At 40.6% G+C, this 25,141-nt stretch overlaps 3 protein-coding genes and 1 pseudogene across 5 annotated transcripts in view; 3 read left to right on the top strand and 1 right to left on the bottom strand.

Moving 5' to 3' along the window:
- Positions 1 to 9,042, bottom strand: part of LOC122662492 (exocyst complex component SEC3A-like) — a 113,091-nt gene extending 104,049 nt beyond the window's left edge. Inside the window, exons 1-6 of one of the 2 annotated variants that reach the window (XM_043858144.1) lie at positions 8,742 to 9,042; positions 7,064 to 7,134; positions 5,732 to 5,812; positions 5,488 to 5,555; positions 5,168 to 5,270; positions 4,304 to 4,452 (exon numbers count right to left, since the gene is read on the bottom strand). In XM_043858144.1, the coding sequence (XP_043714079.1) occupies positions 4,304 to 4,452; positions 5,168 to 5,270; positions 5,488 to 5,555; positions 5,732 to 5,812; positions 7,064 to 7,134; positions 8,742 to 8,928 (659 nt within the window). In that variant the 5' untranslated portion in view covers positions 8,929 to 9,042. The remainder of the gene's footprint in view (positions 1 to 4,303; positions 4,453 to 5,167; positions 5,271 to 5,487; positions 5,556 to 5,731; positions 5,813 to 7,063; positions 7,135 to 8,741) is intronic. The other variant, XM_043858143.1, reaches the window with a different exon arrangement.
- Positions 9,043 to 14,091: 5,049 nt separating this feature from the next.
- On the top strand, positions 14,092 to 25,141 carry LOC122662146 (oxygen-evolving enhancer protein 1, chloroplastic). 2 transcript variants are annotated; one of them, XM_043857712.1, is made up of 4 exons: positions 14,092 to 14,391; positions 14,478 to 15,234; positions 16,684 to 16,686; positions 18,954 to 18,967. In XM_043857712.1, the coding sequence occupies exons 1-2, from the start codon at positions 14,152 to 14,154 to the stop codon at positions 15,231 to 15,233; spliced, it is 996 nt and encodes a 331-aa protein (XP_043713647.1). In that variant the 5' UTR covers positions 14,092 to 14,151; the 3' UTR covers position 15,234; positions 16,684 to 16,686; positions 18,954 to 18,967. The 2 variants fall into 2 exon arrangements, with proteins under 2 accessions (XP_043713647.1, XP_043713646.1); XM_043857711.1 differs by lacking the exons at positions 16,684 to 16,686; positions 18,954 to 18,967 and adding an exon at positions 25,111 to 25,141 and having other exon boundaries at positions 14,478 to 15,236.
- On the top strand, positions 21,260 to 22,227 carry LOC122661865 (annotated as a pseudogene).
- LOC122662147 (oxygen-evolving enhancer protein 1, chloroplastic-like) lies at positions 23,881 to 25,141 on the top strand. The gene is made up of 2 exons (XM_043857713.1): positions 23,881 to 24,189; positions 24,343 to 25,141. Exons 1-2 carry the CDS (start codon positions 23,962 to 23,964, stop codon positions 25,096 to 25,098), a joined length of 984 nt encoding a protein of 327 aa, XP_043713648.1. The 5' UTR covers positions 23,881 to 23,961; the 3' UTR covers positions 25,099 to 25,141.

Genomic DNA, 25,141 nt, shown 5'->3' with positions numbered 1-25,141 from the left:
CATTTTACGCAGTGATAATGGCAGAGAGTACATGGAGGGTCAGTTCCAACTTTATTTGGCTGCACATGGTATTGTCCATCAGACCAGCTGTGTTGACACACTTGCCCAGAATGGGGTTGCTGAAAGGAAAAATAGACATCTCCTTGAGGTAGCCCGGGCCATTATGTTTGCACGGCAGGTTCCTTCTCACTACTGGGGTGATGCCATTCTTACCGCTGCTTATCTCATCAACCGTGTGCCTACCCGTGTCCTTGATGGTCGTTCCCCCGTTGATCTCCTCCAGGGTTCCTCCTCCTTTGTGGTTCCCCCCAAAGTTTTTGGTTGTGTTTGCTATGTCCGCAATCATCATCCTCATGGGAAATTTGATCCACGGAGCATTCGGTGTATTTTTCTGGGGTACTCTGCAACCCAGAAAGGATACAAGTGTTACCATCCACCTTCTCGTCGTACTTTTGTCTCCATGGATATTGTCTTCTATGAGTCCTTATCATATTATTCCCAGACACCTCTTCAGGGGGAGCAGGATCAGGGTTTTGAAGATGAGTCTGCTATTCTTCCGGCTTCTATTCAGGGGGAGCCCTCTGTAACTTCAGCTCCTATAGTGGCTCCTATTCAGGGGGAGCGTAGACCAGTCAGTCAAATCCCTGTTGATAAGGTATATACCTGGGAGCGCACAAGACAAGTTGAGACTACCACCACCACCATACCACCTCCACAATCGTCTGCACTTGATCCAGATCCAGACCCTACTACATCATCTGGTAAGGATCCTTCCCTTGACTTACCTATCGCTGTTCGTAAAGGCGTTAGGTCATGCACCCAACACCCCATCTCCAATGTTGTTTCCTATGATGCTTTATCTCCTTCCTATCGTGCATTTGTTTCTTCTCTTTCCTCTGTTTCTATTCCTCAGAAATGGCAAGAGGTGATTGCAGATCCAAAGTGGAAAGCAGCCATGATGGAAGAAATGACGGCCTTACTTAAAAATGAGACATGGGAGCTAGTTGTTCTTCCTTCGGGTAAGAAACCGATCGGGTGCAAATGGGTATTTGTTGTCAGCGGCGCGATGGAACAAGAGATAGATATAAAGCCAGGCTTGTGGTCGAGGCTTCACTCGGACTTATGGGATCGACTACCAGGAGACATTTGCCCTTCGTTGCGGTTGAACACTGTCCGGGTCTTACTGTCTTGTCTTGTCAACTTTGGCCGGGACCTACAAGCGATTGGATGTAAAAATGCATTTCTTCATGGGGAGTTGGAAGAGGAGGTTTATATGGATGTTCCTCCGGGTTTTTCCTCTGACAAGACCCATGGGAAAGTTTGTAGGCTCAAAAGGGCACTCTATGGGTTGAAGCAATCTCCACTGGCATGGTTTGGTAGGTTTCATAAAGCCATGGTCTCCTGTGGATATAAACAAAGTCATGCTGATCACACTCTGTTCATCAAGCGAAAGGGAGAAAAGGTCACTCTTCTCATAGTTTATGTTGATGACATAGTTGTGACTAGTAATGATACAGATGAAGTTTCTCACCTGAAGGCTTTCTTGGGACGGGAATTTGACATAAAAGATCTAGGACAGCTAAGATATTTTCTTGGGATTGAAGTTGCCCGTTCTCCAAAAGGCATCTTTCTCTCCCAGAGAAAGTATGTTCTAGATTTACTATCAGAGACTGGTTTGCTTGGTTGTCATCCTTGTGACACTCCCTTGGAAGCTACTACCCGTCTGCAAGAGAAGGATGGTGAACCTGTTGATAAAGGCAGATATCAACGATTGGTGGGCAAGCTGATTTATCTCTCCCCCACTAGACCAAATATTGCCATTGTTGTGAGTCTGATGCAGAAGCCGAAACCATGATTAATTTGGCTGTTCTTTGATTTTTCGTTGGAGCCTTTTTATTTGTTTGTTCTTTTAGCCTAGGGTTAAAACAGTCTTTTTCATGGTTTATCTTCTTAGTTCCCCTCCACGATTTTAGAGGGATTAGTATTTTATTTTATTTGTTTTAGTTGTTTACACTTATACTCCTATTTAGAGTATAAGTCTATTCTATGTTTTATAATTAGGATTCAGATTAGGAATCCCAACTCCTAATCTGATTAGGATTGCTTTAGATTGATTATTTGTAAGGCCTTTAGGCCCCCCTTTATTATTATAAATAGTAGAATCGTGGGAGGCTCCCCCACCTATTATGTTTGAAATTTTGTTTCTTCTTCTCTTGCCATGATGCCGTTTTCTCTGTCTTGTGTGTCATATCAAGACCCCTTGTGAGTAATATCAAGGGCTAGGGCTGGAGTAATCCGGCGACTCCTTGCATCTTGCAGATCGGGAGGTTCGTCTTCTTCTTCCTTCAAGTTCTTCAAGGTTGCTGCTGCTGAAATTCTGCAATTCCAGTAAGAGTTACAATTTCCTGCAACTTTATCATCTCTTCTTCTTACTTCCATCTAACCTAATCGACTTCCCCAAACCCTAGCTTCATCTACATTCATCACAGCCCTATTCCCTCATCAGATTACACTCAAAACCTAACCACAGGTCCATCACAGTAACCCTCCCACTCGATCTCAGTTGCAGCCTCACCTATCCACTACAAACCCTAAATCCCTCCTTCAACATAAAAACCCAGAAACCCTAAGATCTGCCTAGACCTAACCAGCCATCAAAAACCCACCAAAGTCCAGCCGAACCACCCCCTCCCTGCTAGGAAAACTCGACCTAAAGCCCAGCCCCTAAATCTGCTCCTAAACCCTAGTTTCAGCTTAGATCCTAAATCTGAAAACCCAAAACCCTAACCCTAACATTTCTGAATTTCTATTTCTTAATCAAACCTCATTAAAACCTATTCTAATAGACTCCTAAAATTCTGCAGACCATTCATTACCCAATAAAACCCTAACTCAATCTCCCATTCCTAACCCTAATTTTGTCCTAGTTACCCTAAACTGCCCATTCGGCCAACCCTAAAACAGAACCTGGTCCTAAGTGAGATTTATTTCACCTAGGCTACATCAGAGTCTTGTGAGCCAGTTCATGCATGATCCTTATTCCACTCACATGGCTGCTGTTCTTCGTATTCTCCATTACTTGAAGTCAGCTCCAGGAAAAGGGATCCTTTTGTCTCCTCATGACCATCTTCGCATTGAGGCTTACACAAATGCTGACTGGGGTGGTAACCCTGACAGGAAATCTACCTCCGGCTATTGTACTTTTGTTGGAGGAAATCTAGTCACATGGCGGAGTAAAAAGCAAAATGTTGTGGCAAGATCTAGTGCTGAAGCTGAATTCCGTCCTATGGCCCAGGGCATATGTGAGTTACTGTGGCTTCAGAGTTTACTCCTTGATATCCGTGGTTCTGTTCATCTTCCAATGATGTTGTACCGTGACAACAAAGCAGCAATTAGCATTGCCCACAATCCAGTGCAGCATGACCGTACCAAACATGTGGAGATTGACAGACACTTCATCAAGGAGAAGTTAGAGAGTGGGCAGATTTATATTCCTTTTGTGAAGTCTGGAGATCAACTGGCTGATGTCTTGACCAAAGGGTTAAGTGGGAAGTTGTTTTATCCTAGTCTAGTCAAGTTGGGAATGTGTGATATCTATGCCCCAACTTGAGGGGGAGTGTTGAGATGTGTTACCCGATATTATAAGGGTATTTTTTATTTTTTATTTATGCTTTATTTATGTACTTTTGAACAAGGGTAGGATTGTAATTTGGGCTGTGATACTGTTCACGTGAACAGTGTCATGAATAGTGTCGTGAACAGTATTTCCCTTTGTAATCTCTTTTATTATTATTATTATAAATAGAGAGCTTGACTGATCTCATTGATCATTCAAGCCATTCACGAAATTCCTGTTTTGTTAACAATACCCGATACTGATACTTGAATCCTGAGTTCTAACTTGGATTTGCCTAGGACCCAGAAAATCTGATTCACTACTAACTACGAAAGAAAGGTTGAAATGCTGCCCTAAGATATTATGAAAGCAAGATGGCAAACTTGGACAACAATAAGTTCTCGAATTAAGAACAGAAAAACAGAACTTCTTACAAGAACATCTACTCATCACTTTCATTCCTCCCCTTATGCACCAAGTAGAGAGGGAGAAAGCAGAATAAAGAGGGAGAGAGCAGAAACAATCACAAGCCATTACTATAATATGTGATCTCCATCAACTTGTCTACAGAAAGATGTATGCATTCAAGAAAACAACGAGAATGGGTGCATGGTGTAGCGTGTTAATGAAAAATGAAATGAAGTCTCACATGGGAAAGGGCTGGAAGAGAATGAAATGAATACATACGTGCCAAGAAGAGCCTCCATGTCCTCTTCTTCAGCTTGTGAAACTAGATCTTTTTCAACAGTTACTGTCAAGTCATTCTCTGTCACAACAGATGCAACCGGTCCCACATCTTGAGGATATGCTTGGTTGGTGACTGCTGGTGTGTTTTCCTATTAAAGATTCATGTGAATTAATAATTAATAGTCTTTCTACAAAAGTTCAAAATCAAATGAAAAAATGTCCATGCAACCACTGCATTTAGTTACTATAAGCATCAAAAGACACCATAACAGAAATAATAACACAAACAATGTTCAAAATCAGATACCCAAGAATCTTATAAAGTAAATAAATAACCCTAATTACAGAGAGTCATCCAATGGAACTTATTTTATCATAGAAACAAAAGATAAAAGCATTAATGTGCCTGTACACAACCAAAAACTGATGGCGCCCATACAAGCTGCCATCTGTAATATAAATGCTATTAAGAGATGAACATTACAAGTACTAGCAGAGGGACTACATTACCCTGATAAGTTTAAGATCCAACTTTGCAATACCAAAACCTAAATATCAAGCCAATTCCATTAAAAAAAATTCAACCATACGATGCATCTATACTAATTCAACTAATAAAATAGGACCTGACAAGATTTCAAATCATCCAAAAACCCAATCTAACAGCATCTACTTCAAGTGAAATGAAATGCAAGAATAGAAAGATAATAAACATATAAAGAAAGAGGGAAGGGGGGAGAGCAAATGCCATGTCGTTTTACCTAGCCCAAAGAGCCCCATCCTCAATAGACATTCCAATAAATGGAAGACTAGAAAGATAACAACATATCAAGAAAGTAAAAATAAATGCAATATTGTTTGCACCTTAGCCCAAAGAGCCATCTCGACGACATCTATTCCAACAACTTTGGGAAGACGGCCCAGAACCTCTTTACACATGTTTAGGATGAAAAGCAGAAGACGATTCCTACAAGCAAAGATATGAAAACGGAAGATGAAAAAACAACCTAATCTCGAGAGAACATGACTGGTCCATCCAGACCTTGTATCATCATTCAGAAAATCAGTAAAACAATAACCTTGCATACAACAGTTTATTACCAGCCAAAAAAAAAAGAACCTTACAGAATTGATATATGCATTGGGAAGAATTTCATAAGAACGTCAAAGAAGAAAGTGTGAACCTGTCATCAGTGTTCCGCATGGTCCACTGAGGAGGAGCAACACTCTGGCTCCTAAGGTTATCAAATCCCTGTATGCAAGTCAAAATCAAAAGCAAATCTAAATATAATTACAACCTGATAACTGAACTTCTCATCATAAGTGTTGGCAAAGTTGTCTTTAATTTGGCTCGTCGGAAAAATCACTGCAGCACATTTCACCATAATCAGGAATATGAAGGTAAAAGAATAATCCCGATAGACATACCAGCACAAATGTACAGCCACTGGGGTCATTCGCAATAACCTCCACTTTGGAAAGATGCTTTAGCTTGTACAATTTCGCAGGCTACACATACAACAAAGGATTTTGAGAGGAGATCAGTCAAGGCCACATGCCAAGCAAGTATAACCTTTTAAAGATTATCACTATAACTTCAGGGAAAAAATATCCCACGCAACCAATGTAACGTACACCCTCTCACAATTGTTTTTTTATTATTTTTCCTCTCCTCCCTGGCCATGTGGGCCCCATTTAGATGATACCATTCCCGTGCGGCCATTGGTGTGGCATGGGAGATTCCCCCACACTGGCAACATGGGGAGTCCTCTCCCATTATTTAACAGAAGCATTGTTTTAGGGACTAAGTTGGGATAAGGCTGAGTTTGTTGTTGTATCGTTTTAGGGACTACTTTCCTCACTGGGGGGGTGAGGTTGATTGAGATACAACCCTCCTAGTGGGAAGACAAAACTGCTTTAAAGTAGTAACTCCTGATTTACCATGGTTGGTAAAGCAGGAGATTTGTCTTCCCAACAGAGTGGAGCAGGTGCCCTTTTCTTATCCATGTACATTTAAGAGTTTATGGACCCACCCTCATGATCTTTCTTAGAATATTCGGAGGGGCAAAATTTAAACCAAAAAGGACGAATATGAAATCAGCTGTTGGAGAAATTACTTGAAATCTTTGGGAAAGGGTGGAGCATCAGGGATTTTGAGGGTTGTCCTGAACCAGCATACAAAGTGGCAATGAGGGAAGTAGAAAAAATCCAGCTAGGGGCACTGTATGCAAGGTGTTACAAGCACAATTTCACATCATCTATTTGGAGATATTATCATTCCTTTTTTCATGTACAGTAGGTTTTGCAAGCTCTTCTATAGGGATTTATATGGTGTACATTCTTTCTTCCTCTGTGGTTGCTGTTAGTATATTGAATTATCCAAAATAAAAAAAGGCGTTTATGAACTTGCTTCATTTTTTTAGTTATTGGGAAACTGTGATTAGTTCATCAATGTCTCAGGTTTGCAATTCTAATTAATGCAATTGACTATCGTAGGTTGGCTCACAGTCGCACAGATGTGAAAATAAGCAATTCAGTCCATGCAACAAATTTAACATTGCACTGGCACAACTTTCTCTAAAATGATAGAAGTCTTAGTAGTAGTGGTTACATTCCAGCTTCATCAAAATTTATGGAACCACTACAGAAAGTTTGCATACAGTTTCTGACAATACAAAAAATGCCCAAGCATTTTGCTCTCACATGAAACACAGAGTAACAAATGCCTCAAATATACTTATTTAAAGAACACTGAATTACCTCAAGGACTCCACCAGAAGAATATGTCATGACACGAATAAAAGCTTTAGTTCTCTGACCTTTAGAATTGGCTGCATAAATAACTAGGTGTTATGGTCTAGAACGCAAAAATAACATTTGGCAGAAACCATCCAGTCAATACATCAGCGCTAGTTCTTTGAAGAAAGAAAGAATAAAAAGGGCGTAACCAGTGCAAGGCTCCCGCCACTGCGGAGTCTGGGGAGGGTCATAATGTACACAGCCTTACCCCTGCTTGCAGAGAGGCTGTTTCCAAAGACTCAAATCCGAATGGAACAACCTAACCGTTGCACTAAGATCCACCCTTCCTTCTTGTCCATAGATAGTAGTTAGTAGTTGGAACCAGAAACTTTGGGAGTATATGATGGCTACTTAATGCTAGGGAGGCTAGAACTCATGAATTGCCAATAGACTGTGCAGGAAATTAGATTTGACACATTGATAAAGACCGACTGGAGAACCCAGTTGTCATAGTTTGACACTTTCAGCGTTGATTCCTCAGCAAAATTCCCATCTTCATATGGCATAGTTTCATCCGTGGTTATGTTTGTACAGTATCAGTTTCATTTTAAACTGCTGTTCCAACACGACATTAAATAGTTATCAACCACAGCTTTCCGGTCCAAACCCAGAAAATAACTTCTAGGAATGCTTCCTTTTACACAATTTCTATAACAATACATTGTTACAGCTGTACAGCTTGCAATACATAACTAGAATTGTAGCATCTAGATTTTAGGTGAAGCATTGTATCATTTCTATGGAAAACATCTTTTTTTTTCTTCGATTCCAGAAAACTCCGAAATCTAAAACCATAAATTTCCATACGTCACAGCACGAAAGGGCTGAAGCTCAAACAAGACTATTCACTACAACTTTCTCTTTTCATCAATTCTCCAAGGATTTTTGCACCGCCTTCAATTTGGAAATATGGAAATATACATCAATTGTTAACTGAAGTTATATCATTTCCATGGAAATTGGAAAATCTATGAATTAAAAACCATAAGATCTTTATACAAATGTTACTTAGACTTGGCAGGATCATTCACATGAACCTTTTTCTCTTTCCCATGAACGTTCACATCACCCTGAACCTGAATTTGGCATTTACTCTGGCCTATGATGACTATTTATCAATTAAATAATGACGTGATTCTTACTCCCATCCAAGTAAAAAACGATTCACTGTCAATGTATGGATTATGTTTGGCGACTAACCAAATCCAACTTTCAGTGTTATGCTTCCTCGGGAAAAGAAGTTCCCCACGTGGTCAGAGTCTTATGTCATACATTCTTCAACGTTGGCAGAAAGTCATTTGAAGGAAAGAATGTGTTGGCCCAATGCAATTTAACATCGTGAGCTCTAATTCGTACGGTAGTATTAAATGCAGCTTGAATCAAGTTACTTATTAAAGAATATGAATTAGAACAAAATGTCGGAAGAACAAAACAAAAATACACAGGACTTCATAAATTTGTGATACATTCAATTTAAATTTAACCATAAAGGATAGCAGGAGATCATGAAATCTAACTGATATCGATGAACCAAAATCTCGCTACATACAGGAAAAAACACAACAGGTAAACTACAAGTCAGATCGATTCGGAGTCAATTAAAAATGCATCTTGAAGAAGATAAAGAGAATGTGCGTACTAGAGATGGCGAGAACTCTAGGTTTGGCCATGTGATGACGAGATAATTTCCCCGATTTACCCCAGATCCCACGACTCTTCGCAACGCGCATCGACAAGACGACCTGCTGTTTGGTACCTCCACCATCGTTTATAGCGGTTTCACAAGCTCTCCTGAGCTCCTCGTCGTCTGCGCTGGATTTCGCCATTGTCACTCTGCAAGTCGAGCCCGGAAAAGGAACGGACGAGAGATGGATTCAGAGATAGCGGTTTCCGGGGGTCGAAATTGAATAGATTATAAAGTTTCAGTTAGGCGTGCAGCGTGCTGAGTCCCGACTCATGACTCGGCGACTCCTGACATGAAAATGAACTGCGAGTTTGCGCCCATAAGACCCGGCTAACCGCCAGTCATGGGCCCACTGTACAGGTGGAGAAATACTGACGAGTGTGAGCCCACAAGATTGTCAAATAGAAACCGTCATATTGGTATCTTAAATGAATCTTACTAATTTGAACCAGGAAGCGGGAGAGTAGACGGTTGAGTTCCTTATTTCAACCTGGAATTGGTCCCCTTTCCTTAGATTAGCAATTTATCAAAGTTTTGATTCGGACCCGGATCCTCTCCAGCTCGCATCTGACAGCTGGGAGCATCCGGACACGTATCCCAAATGTTTCCAATCGTCGGATGCGCGTTGAAGGAGCTGGCACTTTGAGAGGATTTTTTTCCATTTCAACTCTCCTACACCCACTATATAACATCATATTAGAGTTTAAAATTTGGGAAAAAGTTTATTTTTGTATTTTCAACTTTCAAATTGCAATCGATAAAAATTTATGGGATCATTCTAAAGTTTTGTATATCCACAAGGGAAAATGAGATTTGTGTCCAAATTTACAATGTTAATATATGACGATATGTAAGAAGGAAAGAGTTTGAGAGTGAGAAACGAAGAGAGAAAGAGAGACAGAGAAATTATTGTGGTTCGGTTCTTGTTGAACCTACATCTAGAGTGCTTAAACTTCCACTATATATTCACACGGTTACAATCATAATCTTTATAGGAGATGGTTGAATCAATCAAGGGATATGTCTGTTCTTTACAATGGAATAATTTGAATTGAGATTGACAAGATCTCATAGGAATCCATTTGCTCTCTAGCTCAACAGTATTTATATTTAAAAACTTTTCTTCTTTGAATTCCAAGATGTTTGCTGGATGATTGAGATCCTTGTCAATCAATTGTACTGGTCTTCCACAGTTGTAAACGATTTGAGCTGTTGGATGGGATTTGAAAGTATTCAAATCAATGTTTCCTTCTATAATATGGACAACACATTGACAAAAATGATGTCCCAATAGGATCCTAGTAAAAGATATTTGTGTCGTAAAGGAAAGGCTTTAGGCTTTTTTTTTTATGTTTTTTAGTAAAAAGGAAAGGCTTTAGTAACCTTATGTAGAGATATGGTGCAGCAATGGAAATATCGGATCATATCTTGTTCGAGTGCTCTTTTGCTAAGGCAATATGGTTCAGGAGTGAGCTGTCTTTTATTGTCCTGTCAGATGAGCCGCCTTCACTTTCTCGGCTTCTTTCGCTGTGGGAGAGGCTTAAGTTTGAAGATAAAAGAAGTGTTGAAGTTTTGGGTCTAGTCTCTTTCTTGTGCTGGTACCTATGGACTGCTCGTAACGATTTGATTTTCAATGGAAAAGAATGGTCGCCTGTGGAAGTTTTCTCAAAGGCTCAATGGGCTTGTCATGATTTCCTTTCTTCCTCCCTCGACAATCAGATCGGTGTAGAAACCAGGCAACGAAAGTGCAAAGTAGAGCCCACTAGACCCCTCAGGAAGACGTCTTAGTTAAACTTAACTGTGACACAGCCCTTCCCCTTGATGTCAATAATGGAGGCCTTGGGACGATTTGCCGTGACCACAAAGGTCTTCCTCTCTTTGCTATCTCTGAACCGAGCGTACTCGATAATGCCACCATTGGCTAAGCTTTGGCTGTTCTTCTTGGGCTTAGGTGGGCTCTGGAAGCCGGATTCACATCCATCTTGGTAGAATCAGACAACTCAGTTGTGATTGATTTACTGCAGAAGTCCTCTCCTCAGCATTTTGCCCCTCCCTTGGACCTTGTTGCGGTGGTGGATGATATCCTAGTTGTTGCTTCCTTGTTTTCCTTTTGTTCCTTCTCTTCTATTCCTAGAGATGCAAACCTTGTTGCGCATTCTCTTGCCAGGAAAGCCTTGTCTATGGTAAGTAAGACAGTGTGGCCTCTTTTCTCTCCTTGGCTTCTTGATCTCTGTAATCAAGATGCCTCGTGCTCCTCTTGCCTCTCGTTGCAATAAAATTTCTGCTTACCAAAAAAAAAAGTAACCTTATGTACAAATTTTAAATTGATATTAATGGGAAGAAGCTTATGGAGTTAGCTAGGATAGCTACCCACATGGGGAGCAATGGGGACAGATCCCAACCCTCCATGGTTGTGAGACCCATGCCCCATGGAGGGTTCAGATCTATCCCTTTTGTTCCCAAGTGGGGAGCAGATCCGGACTCAAAGCTTACTAGCTATTCATAAACAAAGAGTCTTTTCAATCCTCTCACCCATTTATGATGGAAATATCTTTTGGTAGAACTATTGGATAGATGGGGAACTCCATGGGCAGCCTCATATCAAATTCGATGGTCTATCAACCTTGTTTTATGCATATGTCCAACTATGAATGCCCTCACCCCAACCCTTTTTTTTATACTATTTTACAATTTTTTTAAAAGCATTATTTTGACATGTGACAATGCATGATTGGATTAAAATCCAATAATCATATGATGAATTGTATGTGTAGTATATCATTGATTTGATTGCAAATTAACATTGAATTGTGATTAAAAGAATTGATTAGTGGAAAGTTTCCAGTAAAGGAACAACTAGTTTCCCTCCCCACCTCCTCCCTCTCCCAAATTTAAAAATTTCCCATGTGTCCTTTAGATATATTGAAAAATTCCTTGCCACATAATTTTATTGTGTTCACTTCCCATTTAAGTGCGGCTAAACATTATAAAGTATTTAAAAAAAAAAAAATCTTTTAGAGTCAAATTGATAAGGCCTCATGAATCGTTAACCCCTCCAATTCGCTGCCCCCTCCAATTCCTCCAATTCTGCACATGGGGGCAGAAATGACCACCCTACACCCTGCCCGAAGATACAAATGGTCTGTCATCATAGCCCTCGTCGACTAATATTGAGGATGAGTACAAGTTGTCTGTCGTCATACAAGCTATATTTATTTGATCATTTAGATTGATGCAACCTAGCCCCATTGCTTTGTGTTTACTTGAGAATGCTACATCTAAGAAAATGATACGGCATCCTTCAGAATGGTCAATGATTAATCATCTGGGAGTTTAAAGGCTTTAAATTCCTTGGGTTCGGTGATTATTGGTGTTCTCTTGTTAGGAATCTTATTTCTTCTCCTGCTTTCTCCATTAAACTTGAAGGAAGTCCATCTGGGTTTTTTCATGTTTCAATAGAAATCCGACAAGGTTGTCTTCTTAGTCCCCTATCTCTTCACTTGTGCTATGGAAGTTCTCTCTGGATTGTTAAATGCGTATAAAGAGCTAGAGATGTTTAGGGGTATCAAGGAGGCAAGAAATGCTCTTGAGGTTTCATACCTTTTGCTCGTAGATGGCCCTTTTAATTTTTTTGTTGTGCTAATGTTGACGACTTGTTATTAAAGTTGTCCTTGATCTTTTCTCTAACATCTCCAGACAGGAAGTGAACTTTTCTAAAAGTGGAATCACTTATAGTAAAAATGTTTATACGACAGAGAAAGCACATCTTTGCTCTTTAATTGGTAGAAATGAAATGTCACTGATTCTTTATCGGGGGAACTAATCCGTTTCATTCAAGATCTAAGGCTAAAGATCTTAGCAGAATCATTCATAAAATGAAACTTAAGCTTTCTTGTTAGAAATCTAACCAACCGTCTTATGCAAGGAGGAAAATTCTTATTCAATCTGTTTTTGCTACCATCCACGCCTAGACTATGTCTTGTTTTCTCTTTCCTCTCTAGGTTTGCAAGGCAATTGATTCAATTTGCCTGAATTTTTGGAATGGCTCTATAGTCATTCAAAGAAACCTTGTAACATTGCTTGGGATAAAATATGTTCCCACCTCTTTTCGAGGGGGGGGGGACTTGGCCTTCATAAGGCTAAGATGCATAACATGCCCCTCATGCTCAAATTAGGGTGGGGATTGTTTAATTGCAATAATGATCTTTGTGCTAGAATTCTCAAGGCTAATTTTTTTCCCTCCCATTCCATTTTTATCCTAAGGTCATTACAAAAAAGGGTTCTTGGATTTGAAATGGCATTACTTGAATCATTCCTACATTAAAACCTGTAGTGTTTAGAATTATTGGTAACGGGAATGACTCTTTCTTTTGGACAGACCCTTGGATTACATCTATCCCACAGTTCTGTATCACACACCTCTCTAATGGTTTTGACACCAAGACTTCTATTAGTTCTATTATATGTAACACTAATGAATTGAATTATTCTTCTTTTACGTGGCATTTACCCACCATTATGGTTCATTCAATCATTAATATTCCTATCTGTAATGTCGATGACAGATGTTGGTGTATGCTAGCAAAGTATGGAGATTTTTTATTAAGCTTGTTGCTAAATTTTTACACTCTTCTAGAACATCTTCTAAGTCTCGTGAGAGACCAGCTTGATGGCGTTATTTTTGAAAACTTCCTTTACATCCTGAATTTAAAGTCTTTTTTAGCGTGACTTAAATGCAAGAGTCCCAGTCAAAACAAACATCTCGAAATGGATACCGATTGATCCGCATTGTGTATTTTTTATGGATCCTGTGTCAAATCCTATTGACATTTTTTTTTATCATGTGAATGGGTTAAGCGAATCTAGGTTGCAAGTCTGTTGGGACTAAGAAGAGAATTCATCCTCTCCCTCTTTGAAACAACTTGGCATCTTTCCTTTAGCTGCTAGGTAGTTGGACAAACAAATTCTTCATTGGTTCTTCTCCATGGTTATTCTTACTTGTTATTTTATATGGTATCTTCGGAACAAAGTGGTTCATGGTTTCACATTGGGTTCTCCAGAATGTTTCTTGATAGTTCACGAACTTAGATATTTACCCTCCTACCCTTGTTATTCCCAGTAATGTATCTCTCCAATAATGCATACCAAACACAGCCAAGTCTGTGTACAGTGATTTGACTGGAAGCGGCCAATAAGGAACCTCTTATCCAATCCCTTATCCTTGTGAAATGCCACCCGATAATATCCTATCCTTCTCTTGTCTCGTCCACAAGCCTTTCTTCCACTGTAAAGAGAAGATCACAGATTCACAAAGGGCGAGTGAGTAAAGGAAAACACGCCAAACCCAATCACGGTCTCGGAAACAATGGCAGCATCTCTCCAAGCAGCTGCTACACTTATGCAACCGACCAAGGTCGGGGCATCAACTCGGGGTACCCTACAACTTAGATCCTCACAGAGCATCTGCAAGGCCTTCGGATTCGGGCCAGCCAGCGCTAGACTGACATGCTCTTTGCAGAGCGACTTCAAAGACCTAGCCAAAAAATGCGTCGATGCCACTAAGATCGCTGGTTTCGCCCTTGCGACCTCTGCCCTCGTCGTTTCGGTATGTTTTCTTGGATATAGATTACAGGGTTTTTAAAACAAACGATATTACTAACCTCTGCAAGCCCAAAATTTAATTTTTCACAGGGAGCCGGCGCAGAAGGAGTGCCGAAAAGACTAACCTACGACGAAATCCAGAGCAAGACATATATGGAAGTAAAGGGAACGGGAACCGCAAACCAGTGCCCAACCATTGAAGGCGGTGTGGAAACCTTCGCCTTCAAGCCAGGCAAGTACAGTATGAAGAAGTTCTGCTTGGAGCCAACTTCGTTCACCGTCAAGGCCGAGGGTGTGAGCAAGAACGCCCCAGCTGAATTCCAGAAGACAAAGCTCATGACCCGCTTGACCTACACTTTGGACGAGATTGAGGGACCCTTCGAGGTGTCCCCTGACGGTACCGTCAAGTTCGTGGAGAAAGACGGCATCGATTATGCCGCTGTTACTGTTCAGCTCCCAGGAGGAGAGCGTGTGCCTTTCCTCTTCACCATCAAGCAGCTTGTGGCATCGGGAAAGCCAGAGAACTTCGGAGGCCCGTTCTTGGTACCGTCTTACAGGGGTTCGTCTTTCTTAGACCCTAAGGGGAGAGGCGGTTCGACTGGTTACGACAATGCAGTAGCGTTGCCCGCCGGTGGAAGAGGAGATGAGGAGGAACTGGTTAAGGAGAACATTAAGGAAACTTCATCGTCGACTGGAAACATTAGTCTGAGTGTCACCAAGAGCAAGCCTGAGAGTGGAGAGATCATCGGAGTTTTTGAAAGCATTCAACCATCAGATACCGATTTGGGGGCAAAGACTCCCAAAGACGTGAAGATCCAGGGGATCTGGTATGCCCAACTCGAGTAGAGTACTAGGGTTTCTCTGATTTGGGATTTTTTTAGAACTTCCCGTCTTCAATAGTTCAACTTCACCGACCCTCTTTCCTTTTCCTCGTTGTTGTAAAATTAAGGGGAGAACATTTGTTAATCGCGCTGGTAACCTCATCATATGATACGCTTATTATATCCTACCTGTAAATTCTTGTTCTACTGAATTGGATAAAGCTAAATGCTTCGGCTAAAATCTGCTTCCGCAACGGAACCTGCAGTGAGATTCACCATTCGTATATTAACAAATAATGAAGTCAAGCTCAAGCCTGGCATGTCTTGCAGACCCAGGAATGACGCTTTTCTTCTTCGTTACTTTCGACTCCTCTAATGTAGGAAAACATAAAAATACTAAGGAAAACTGGAAGTGATCGTTTGATTACATAAGTTGAAGAAAAGAAATGTAAAAAACTAACAATTTTCAGCAAAGATTTTTTCCAAGTATTATTTGAAAACCCTAACCTCTTGATAACTTGATTCTCAAAGCATTATGAGAGTTAGGGTTTTAGACATTAGTAATTGGTTATTGGATCCTCTACTTCCGTGCGCCCCACACACAGCAAGGCGGAAAAGATCGCCTTACCCCCTCTCGGGCAAGGGTAAGGCGGTCTTTTCGCTGCCTTGATGTGTTTGGGGCGCATACGGTAATACAGGCAGCTCGACAGTAGAGGAGCCTGACGCTTGGTTATTGGTATCGGTCTCGGACTCTCGGTTGAGGAGGGATAGATTTACCATTGTTTTCTACAAAAATAAGATTTTTTAAACATCTTTACCTTCGGTGCATTTTGATCCACGGATATGGGATTAGTATCGGTGGAGACCGATACCTATACATATTGGTTGATCCAATACCAATTCCTCAAATCATGATGACTATTGATGAGAGTTACTTGACCATGGTTTGAGGAATCAGTATCGGATTGGGCGATTCGTATCGGTATTGATGGAGACCGATACTGATTCTTGACCGATCTTGTATTGGTGGATTGGTACGTACAAGGGTAAAGATGTAAAAATTTTGTTTTTTCAAAAGAAATAAGGGTAAATCTTTTCGACCTGGACCGATTTGATACTAAAACCCTGGCCTAGACATAGAAACACGTAATAGTATCTCCCTGACCTCATGAAATAAATCACATCTATGTTGATGCCCTGCGGATGCTCTCATTGAACCTGTGCTAGTGCATGCACTACACGACTAGACAACGATGACTGCCCTTTTTATTTTCATCCCCCTACTTAGGATTTGTGATGCCCAAAAATGCATTTTTATTGGAATTTGAAGGTTCGTTGGTTAAGTTTTCATGGCCTTAGCATAGCCTATGTTGTTTCTCACGTGTAATGCTATAAAACATGGAAATAAAATGAAGAAAAAATGGTTATTTATATTTTTTATGGTGAATTTTATTTAGATTAGAAATTGATTTAAGAGAGTTCTAGAAGTAATTTTATCTTCTATTATTTTTTGTAATAGAAGCAAGGACAGAGTTTTCCTTCAGCCATAGTGAATGAGAATTCATTCATTGAGTTGAGGTTCAAGTGCGGTGGGGGGGGGGGGTATCGAAAGTATTTTGGAGAACATGCTAAAACCCTATAGGGTTTGTGAACCCTAAGAATGGTGGCTGAATGTTCCCGGGGTTATGGAGGAAAAGTTTGTCTTAGAAGCAATGTCATCCTTTTTTTAGGTAGAAATAATAGAAGCAATATCACCCCCTCCAAATGTAGGTTTAGTTGAGATGGCCGAGCTCTCTCTCTCTCTCTCTCTCTCTCTCTCTCTCTCTATTAGATCAACCATATTGGTTTTGGCGTCGATGCCATATCGATGGAACGATATAGACTGGGTTAAAACTGTCAAAAACCTTATTTTTTTGGAGAAAATCAGGGTAAAATTGTTCGATACTGGCCAATCTGTGCCAACCCATATAGGTATATATTTGCACCCTAAAATAATTTAGAGGAAAATGTTCTGTGGGGAGGATGCAGGCCACACCCAGAGGATCCTTCTCCAGGGAGTGCCCAAGGAGAAATCCAAGGGCTAGGTTGTGTCGCACACATCTCAGGGTGCACCTAGTTAGCCATCATGATGTGTGCGACACAGCCCAACAGCTGGATGCTCCCCTGGGCCCTCCCTGGTGATGGGCTCCCTGGAGAGGAGCTCAATCCACATCCAGACACAGTGGGATGCTAAATGACCGCCCTGCCCCCATAAAAAGCAAAAATTTTGCCTCCACAGATGCTACAACATGTACTCTCGTTGACTGCCGCATGCACGTGGCCCCTGCGCTCTGCCCACAGAAAACGCTTCCCCATAATTTATAGTCGATTCAGGCTCTGTATGATTTAACCCCGATTCTGGTTATTAAAACCTGGCTTTAATGCTTCGGAATTCCAAATTCCAATAGCCCGAAATGTAATTTTAGAATTAGAATCCTGCCTGGTCGCGTGGCTCTTACATCTGTACATAGGATGGTGCAACATTATCACCCCGATCCTGTGAATAAAAAAATCCCATTCTGTTGTCCGCTCTCATTGCCCCGTACGCAGGGGCCACGCGTCGAGGGAGTGATCTCTTGTCCCTTAATCCATGCCAACAGGGTTTGAAAAGGTTTCCCCCTCTCTCTCTTGATTTTCTCTCAATCGATTCTAGCTTCCATTTCGTTTTCAGGGTTCAAGTAAAGCATCATCTGCTGGGGTGCATTCAGGGTTCAGAGAAAGCATCATCCGCTGTGTTTAGGGTTGATAATTGTGAGGTATGGGTCTATCTCACACTCTCACTTCCTTTCTCTTTCCATGGTGAATGGCATGACATATCTCCTTCTTTTTTCTTTCTATGATCTGAGTTCATCGATTGGGTATTTTTTTTATCTGTAACTTTCGTTGAATTGATCCTAAAGATAAGAAATCTCCGAGTACTGAGATAGTTGATCGATTGGAGTAAAATGTGTTTAGCACTTGATTGGCCCGTGGAGAAGACCCATTATGAAAGAGACCATTAGGGTACGTAAGGTTAGGATGAGCAGTAATATGGTGGAATGGATTTGGAGTTTGCACAGAGAAAGGAGGCTGCTGGGTGACCAAACCCAGTGCTGAGTTTGACGATGGTAGGGTTGGCATGCTCCCACCCTGACCCATTGGCTATACCTATGAGAGGTGTGATTTAGATCCTATTGGGTGAGGCTCAAGTGCCTATGGTCCCAAGATCATAGCCTTCTATGAGTTTCAGCACTTTCAGTCTGTTGATGATTTAGATTGAAAAAGATGATTTCTCATTGGATATGTATGTTGGCTTTCAAAGCTCTGTTCTAAGGTTATATAAAAACTGATCCATCAAACAAACGATTTTGGGTGGTGTTGATAAGATTTTGTTGCAAAAATTGGGCAGTTGATGTTCTTGGGTGGTTGTTGTGTATTTTTTTCCCCTCCAATATTTGCTTGACGTTTATGATCTTTTCTGGTTGTTATTGTTTTGACATTTGCATCCTGATTTTGGGGCTTATGACTTTGGTGATTGCAATCTAAACAGTCAACCCTTCCCTTTTACTGTAAAGCTTACAGTAGCTATTAGTTTCTTGTGGTGCTTCTGTTGATTAGAGAAAGGAGTTGATTTTGAGATGGAATATATGCTAAAGAATTATCACTAGATGCTAGATGGATTCCTGTGCTTATCCTTCTATTTATTTTCTATAAATATTCAGTTCAGTCATTTTCTTTTTAAATACCCTGCGATTCGTCTCTTATTTAGTTACCTTGTTAGTTTCAATCTCTCATATCTCTCTAGCTCCTAATCTGTTTAACATGAAATTAATCATCTGATCTCTATTCTGTCTATTCTGTGAGATTTCTGCATTATTCTTCAAGTTCTCATTCTGAATCCCTGAATTCTAATCTGTTGGATACAAATCCTAATAACACTAGGACTCTTGTTTGGGAAGATCCTTTTAGTCGATAATACTACCTGAGCTCTGGTGGTGTATTTGTTTGTAATGTGGTTATGACTTGGAACTTTTAAGTCTTCATGCATTTTATGGTTTCCTTTTTCAATTGATGTGTTATGTTTCTTTAATCCAACACCTAGTTGATTACTGGAATCAAAGTTTTTCTTTTCTTCTTCTTTCAAGAGGGGGATGTATTGGGAGTCCCAAAAACAATGCTCTTGAATTGAGAAAAATTGATCGATTTGTCAATTCGACTCCTCTACTTCCACCTGCCCCTACTGTTGTATGCGCCCCACACACAAGCAAGGCGGAATGTACCGCCTTAGACCTGTCCGAGCGCCTTGCCTGAGCGGGGGTAAAGTGATACTTTCCTCTGTGCTTGTGTGTAGGGTGCACGACAATACTGGGCAGGCGGAAGTAGAGGTTGGGTGTAATGGACATGAAATGAGAATATCAAAAGCAATAAGCCCCGGATAGCTTATGATCTTGAACTTGGTCTTAATGTCAAAAACGTACTGGTGGTGATTTTTTAGAATTCCTTGTGTCTATTTGGGATTTTGGGCTAGGAACTTGTGGACCTGTGGTATTACTATATTTTACTTATGTGACAGAATTCATGTTACTTGGTTTGCCTATTTAGTCTGTGTTTGATATGATTTCTATTTCTGAGAAATCATTTCAGATAATAAATTATGGCTCAAAGCAAACCCTACCGGCTACCACCCCTAACGATGGCACCCGGCACTTCTGGTGACACTTCAGGAGGCACCAAGTGATTCTGGAAGGTTATCTCTCTCTCTCTCTCTCTCTCTCTTCTATTGTTCTTCTTTGATGTGTAAAATTAAATATTTCTTCGGCTCCTTGAAGAGAAAGTAAAGGGTGAAAGGTAAGAGACAATTTTTAAGCTATACTATTTGCCTTATCTTTGTTTGACAAAAATCAATGTAAATTGCATTGTATACAAATTACAAGACAAACATAGAGTTGTGGTTAAACCGACCAACTAATTTTGAGCAATAGTGGCCGTGTCAAATTACTATGATGAGCAAATCTCATGGTATTTCCTTCCGTTGACGAGGTAGCTTTTGACTCGTTAGTTAAATCAGCTCTGATTTAGGTTCTCACTATTTTTTTTTTTTTGTTGGATAAATTACACGTCACCTCTTGGTTTTTAAATGAAACTCAAATTACTCCTGGTTTTTGAAAATACTCATCCGTCCCACTCTACAGTAACGGTATTAGTCTGTTGTTAGTTATTGATGTAAAAAGACTATTTTACCCTTGTACTAAAACATTAGAATTAAATTTACAATACCACCCTTCCTTCATCTTCAAGGGTAGTTTAAGAATTTAAATTTATTTAATTGGCTGACATCATCACTTAACAGCATAAAACTAACCGTATGAACTACTTTATTATATTAGGTTCTAATACAAGGGTTGATTTGAGTTTCGTTTGAAAATCAGGAGGGGACATGTAATTAACCTTTTTTTTTAACGTTTGGACAAAAGATAATGACTTGTCTTTTCTTTTGCTAGAGTAAAAGGAAACGGAAATATATTTATTTGGGTAAATTACACGTCACTCCATGGTTTTCAAACGAAACTCAAAATCACCCCCTGATTTTTTAAAATACTCATCCATCCCCCTCTACAGTAACAGTGTTAGTCTGCTGTTAGTTATTGGTGTGAAAGGATTATTTTACCATTGTACTAAAACATTAAAATTAAATTTACAATACTACCCTTCAAAATTTATGTTTGGATGTCAAGGGTAGTTTAGAGATTTAAATTTATTTAACTGACTGACATCATCACTTAACAACATAAAACTAATGGTAGGGACTAATTTATCATATTGGGGTTTAATACAGGAGGTGATTTGAGTATTTTTAAAAACCAAAAGATGATTTGAGTTTCGTTTGAAAATCAGGGGGCGACGTGTAATTTACCCTATTTATTTTGTTTCTGAATGATGTGGTTATGTATCTTTAGTTTAGTATTGTTTCTTTATACTGCTCCATGATCAATCCAAGACTATTTCCCAATAGTCTTAAACCTAAAAACCCCAATGAAGAAATTTCTTAAACCTGAAAACCCCAATGAAGACTGGACTGTTGTTCTACCTCGCCGAGGTAAACAGAGGCGGAGCAATCTGCCCAAGATTAAGATCTTAGGACAACAGCAACAACATCAACAACAACAACAACAGTCACAACCACAACCTTGGACACCAGTGGATCTTGAAATTGATCCAAAAAGAGAATTGAAACTGATGCAAAAGATTCACATGTGCATGGAAAACCTCAAGAAAACCGAATTCTACCATATTTTCCTCAATCAGATCCAAGCTCCTCAAATCATTGGCCACTTTTCTAGGGTTCTGGGTTCTGAATCTAAGATGCAGATGGTAATATATGGGATTGGTAGCATTGAATCATATGAAACCCCAAGATTTCAGCTAAGTCTTGCAATATCTTGATCAAGAGAAAGTTCGATTGGATTGGAGACATTGAGATCTTTGATCCAGTCCTTTCAACTACAGAAGCTAGGGTCTTGGAAGCTTTGGGTTGTCATGTTTTATCTGTAAATGAGCAAGGACAGAGACAAGCATTGAAGCCTACAATGTTTTTTATGCCTCACTGTGAGGCTGTTTTGTATGACAATCTGTTACAAGCACATTGGAAAGCAGAGTTCTTAACCAAGATGGTGGTGTTTGGGAATGGCTTTGAGAGGTATGAACAACATGTACTGGATTTCAAGCACTCGGTTGTTGGAGATTCAGTAAAGCATGTTTTGGGTAGTAGAAGGTTTATAAGTGAAGTTAGGATTGAAACATTTACAGATTATATTTTTAGAGCTTTTCATGATTCAAGCTGGCATTTTTTCAACATTGATCAGAAAATAGAGCTCCAAGACATTCAATTGTGAAGTATATATTGTACTTTTTGTTCTAATGGGAATTCTTTGAACTTGAAAGATCCTAAGTTTCAAAAATATAATTTGATCATTTTTCATCCTTTGGTAAGGGAGGAAATTTGTAACCTGTGTATAGAGTGTGTATGGATGGATCGTCGAGAGATGATCAACGAATTTAGCTCGTCTCCAGGGAAGTGTGTGCCCAGGGTGCTGTCAGGGGGCATCCAGCGGTCGAGCTGTGCCGCACACATCTCGGTGCATGCCTAGGGATATGTGCGGCACAACCCAATGCCTGGCAGCGCCCTGGGCGTTCCCTGCTCCGTGGAGACGATCCTGATCCTCTACTGATTATTGCAAGGAACAAGTAAAGGATGGTCATGGGAGGTTTTTAATTTGCTGTTTGATGCTTCTCAATTGATGAAATTATTTATGGGTAAAAGATTTGCACAATGTCAGCTTAATTTCAAAATTGTCTGCAGCATCCCTCATAAGACTTAGATTACTGGAGCACTACCCTTGTAAAATATCTTATATGCCTTCTTATTTTTATATTTCCTATAATACCCGTCCTCCAAGGCTTGAAACTGCACATTGTCTGTGTAACAGACCCTCTCCCAATACTTATTTATGTATATAAACCGAAAATGAGCAGACAAATGGTATCTATAGCCCTTAAATGGGCTATGAAAGCTCGAACTGAGGGGCTGACATCCATGGTGACAAAGGATGTTCAAAATTTTTTGTTCAACTAATTTATTTTTCGTTTTATCACCCCCCCCCCCAAAAAAAAAAGAGTCTACATAAGAACAACTTAAATTTAGGTTGAATACTAAGCTTCTATATATGTAAATTTCCACTACTTCCTCCTAATTGCCATATTACCTTCATGGACGAGAAGCTCTAAATCTCTAGCTATAAAAGAAGCTGCAACTTTTGTAGATAATACACCAATTTTAGAAATAGGGTAAAACCATTGAGGAAAAATATTAGCTATACCAACTTACCAAGAGAGTAATCTTGCATTATGATGTATAAAGTGGGGAAAAAATTCCTCTGCAATGCCTTAATCTTGCGATACACTGTAGTGGGGGCTTGAGAGCTCAACACATGGAAGTTGCGACATCCAATGTGCCGAGCTTGAGAAGAAAGAAAAAAAAAGTTGCCTTGCATTGAGCTCGCACCGTTGGATGAAGCTTCTTCCATGTGTTGAGTTCTCAGGCCGCACTGCAGAGGATTTTAATCCATAAAAGTGAGGATAATTTGGAAGCACAATTATTCAAACTTCTTGTATATCACCCCTCCCCCCACCAAAAAAAATAAAATGAAAGTATGAATTCTTCCTTGGAAGTAGCTTTTGACAAGAACGTTGTCACCCAAACACGGATCTTTGTTCCCTCCAATCTATGCCCGATCTAGTTCCCCCAATGCCTCTAATAAGTCTGCCCGAACACTCTGCCCAGATGAGATCCACCCCCTTTATTACAGGCACGGGGATTGGCCGGTCATTTGATAATTTTCCCCCAAACACAAGAGCAAGCCAAATTATCACCCCATCCCCAATTAGAGGGAGATTAGTCTTGTACAGTGGAACTCATTTTGGACTATCTTTTAAATTTCCATTTCTTTATCGCGGATTATCAACGTGGCGTACAATGACATCAATTCCATGGCTTGAAAATGCCAAATAAGGAAATCCCTTATCCAATCTCTTATCCGTGTGGCACGATTGCCACCCGATAATATCCTCTCTCTCCGTCACTGTCGTCCACAAGCCCTTCTTCCACTGTAAAGAGGAGATAAAGAGCGCAAGTGAAGAAGGAATACACGCCAAACCTAATCACCTTCTCGGAAACTATGGCAGAGTCTCTCCAAGCAGCGGCTACACTAATGCAACCGACCCAGGTCGGAGCATCAGCTCGGATTAGATCCTCACAGAGCGTTAGCAAGGCTTTCGGCTACGAGCCAGTCGCCGCCAGACTGAAATGTTCTCTGCAGAGCGACTTCAAAGACCTGGCCCTAAAGTGCGTCGATGCCGCCAAGATCGCTGGTTTAGCCCTTGTGACTTCAGCCCTCGTCGTTTCGGTATGCCTTCTTATCCTTCTTTCTCAATTTGGGTTCAGTGAAGTTTAGATCGTTCTTTCTCAAATTGGATTCAGTGAAGAAAAAATCTGTTCAAAATTTCTATTCGAACTTCGATATTAATGATCTCTGCAAGCATAAAATTTCTTGTTACAGGGAGCCGGTGCAGAAGGAGTGCCCAAAAGACTAACCTACGATGAAATCCAGAGCAAGACGTACATGGAAGTGAAGGGAACGGGAACTGCAAATCAGTGCCCGACTATTGAAGGCGGTGTGGAAACCTTCGCCTTTAAGCCAGGCCAGTACAGTATGAAGAAGTTCTGCTTGGAGCCAACGTCGTTCACCGTCAAGGCCGAGGGTGTGAGCAAGAACGCCCCAGCTGAATTCCAGAAGACGAAGCTCATGACCCGTTTGACCTACACTTTGGACGAGATTGAAGGACCCTTCGAGGTTGTCCCCGACGGTACCGTCAAGTTCGTGGAGAAAGACGGCATCGACTATGCCGCTGTTACGGTTCAGCTCCCAGGAGGAGAGCGTGTGCCTTTCCTCTTCACCATCAAGCAGCTTGTGGCATCTGGAAAGCCAGAGAACTTTGGAGGGCCGTTCTTGGTGCCGTCTTACAGGGGTTCATCTTTCTTAGACCCCAAGGGGAGAGGTGGTTCGACCGGTTACGACAATGCAGTAGCGTTGCCCGCCGGTGGAAGAGGAGATGAGGAGGAATTGGTTAAGGAGAACATTAAGGAAACTTCATCGTCGACTGGAAACATTAGTCTGAGTGTCACCAAGAGCAAGCCTGAGAGTGGAGAGATCATCGGAGTTTTCGAAAGCATTCAACCGTCTGATACTGATTTGGGGGCAAAGGTTCCCAAAGACGTGAAGATCCAAGGGATCTGGTATGCCCAACTCGAGTAGAGTAGAACTTTCTTCTTTGAATTGGGATTTTGATTTTGTAGAA

Source organism: Telopea speciosissima, chromosome 5 (assembly GCF_018873765.1).
Source record: "Telopea speciosissima isolate NSW1024214 ecotype Mountain lineage chromosome 5, Tspe_v1, whole genome shotgun sequence".
Classification (NCBI taxonomy): domain Eukaryota; kingdom Viridiplantae; phylum Streptophyta; class Magnoliopsida; order Proteales; family Proteaceae; genus Telopea; species Telopea speciosissima.
Note: the sequence above shows the minus strand (reverse complement) of the source record. Positions and strands in the feature narration are given on the sequence as shown.

Excerpts from the sequence above, each read along its gene's own strand:
- LOC122662146 (XM_043857711.1), top strand. The coding sequence starts at position 14,152 with ATGGCAGCATCTCTCCAAGCAGCTGCTACACTTATGCAACCGACCAAG. Across the intron at positions 14,392-14,477 it reads CCTCTGCCCTCGTCGTTTCG|GGAGCCGGCGCAGAAGGAGT; the intron begins GTATGTTTTCTT and ends AATTTTTCACAG.
- LOC122662147 (XM_043857713.1), top strand. The coding sequence starts at position 23,962 with ATGGCAGAGTCTCTCCAAGCAGCGGCTACACTAATGCAACCGACCCAG. Across the intron at positions 24,190-24,342 it reads CTTCAGCCCTCGTCGTTTCG|GGAGCCGGTGCAGAAGGAGT; the intron begins GTATGCCTTCTT and ends TTCTTGTTACAG.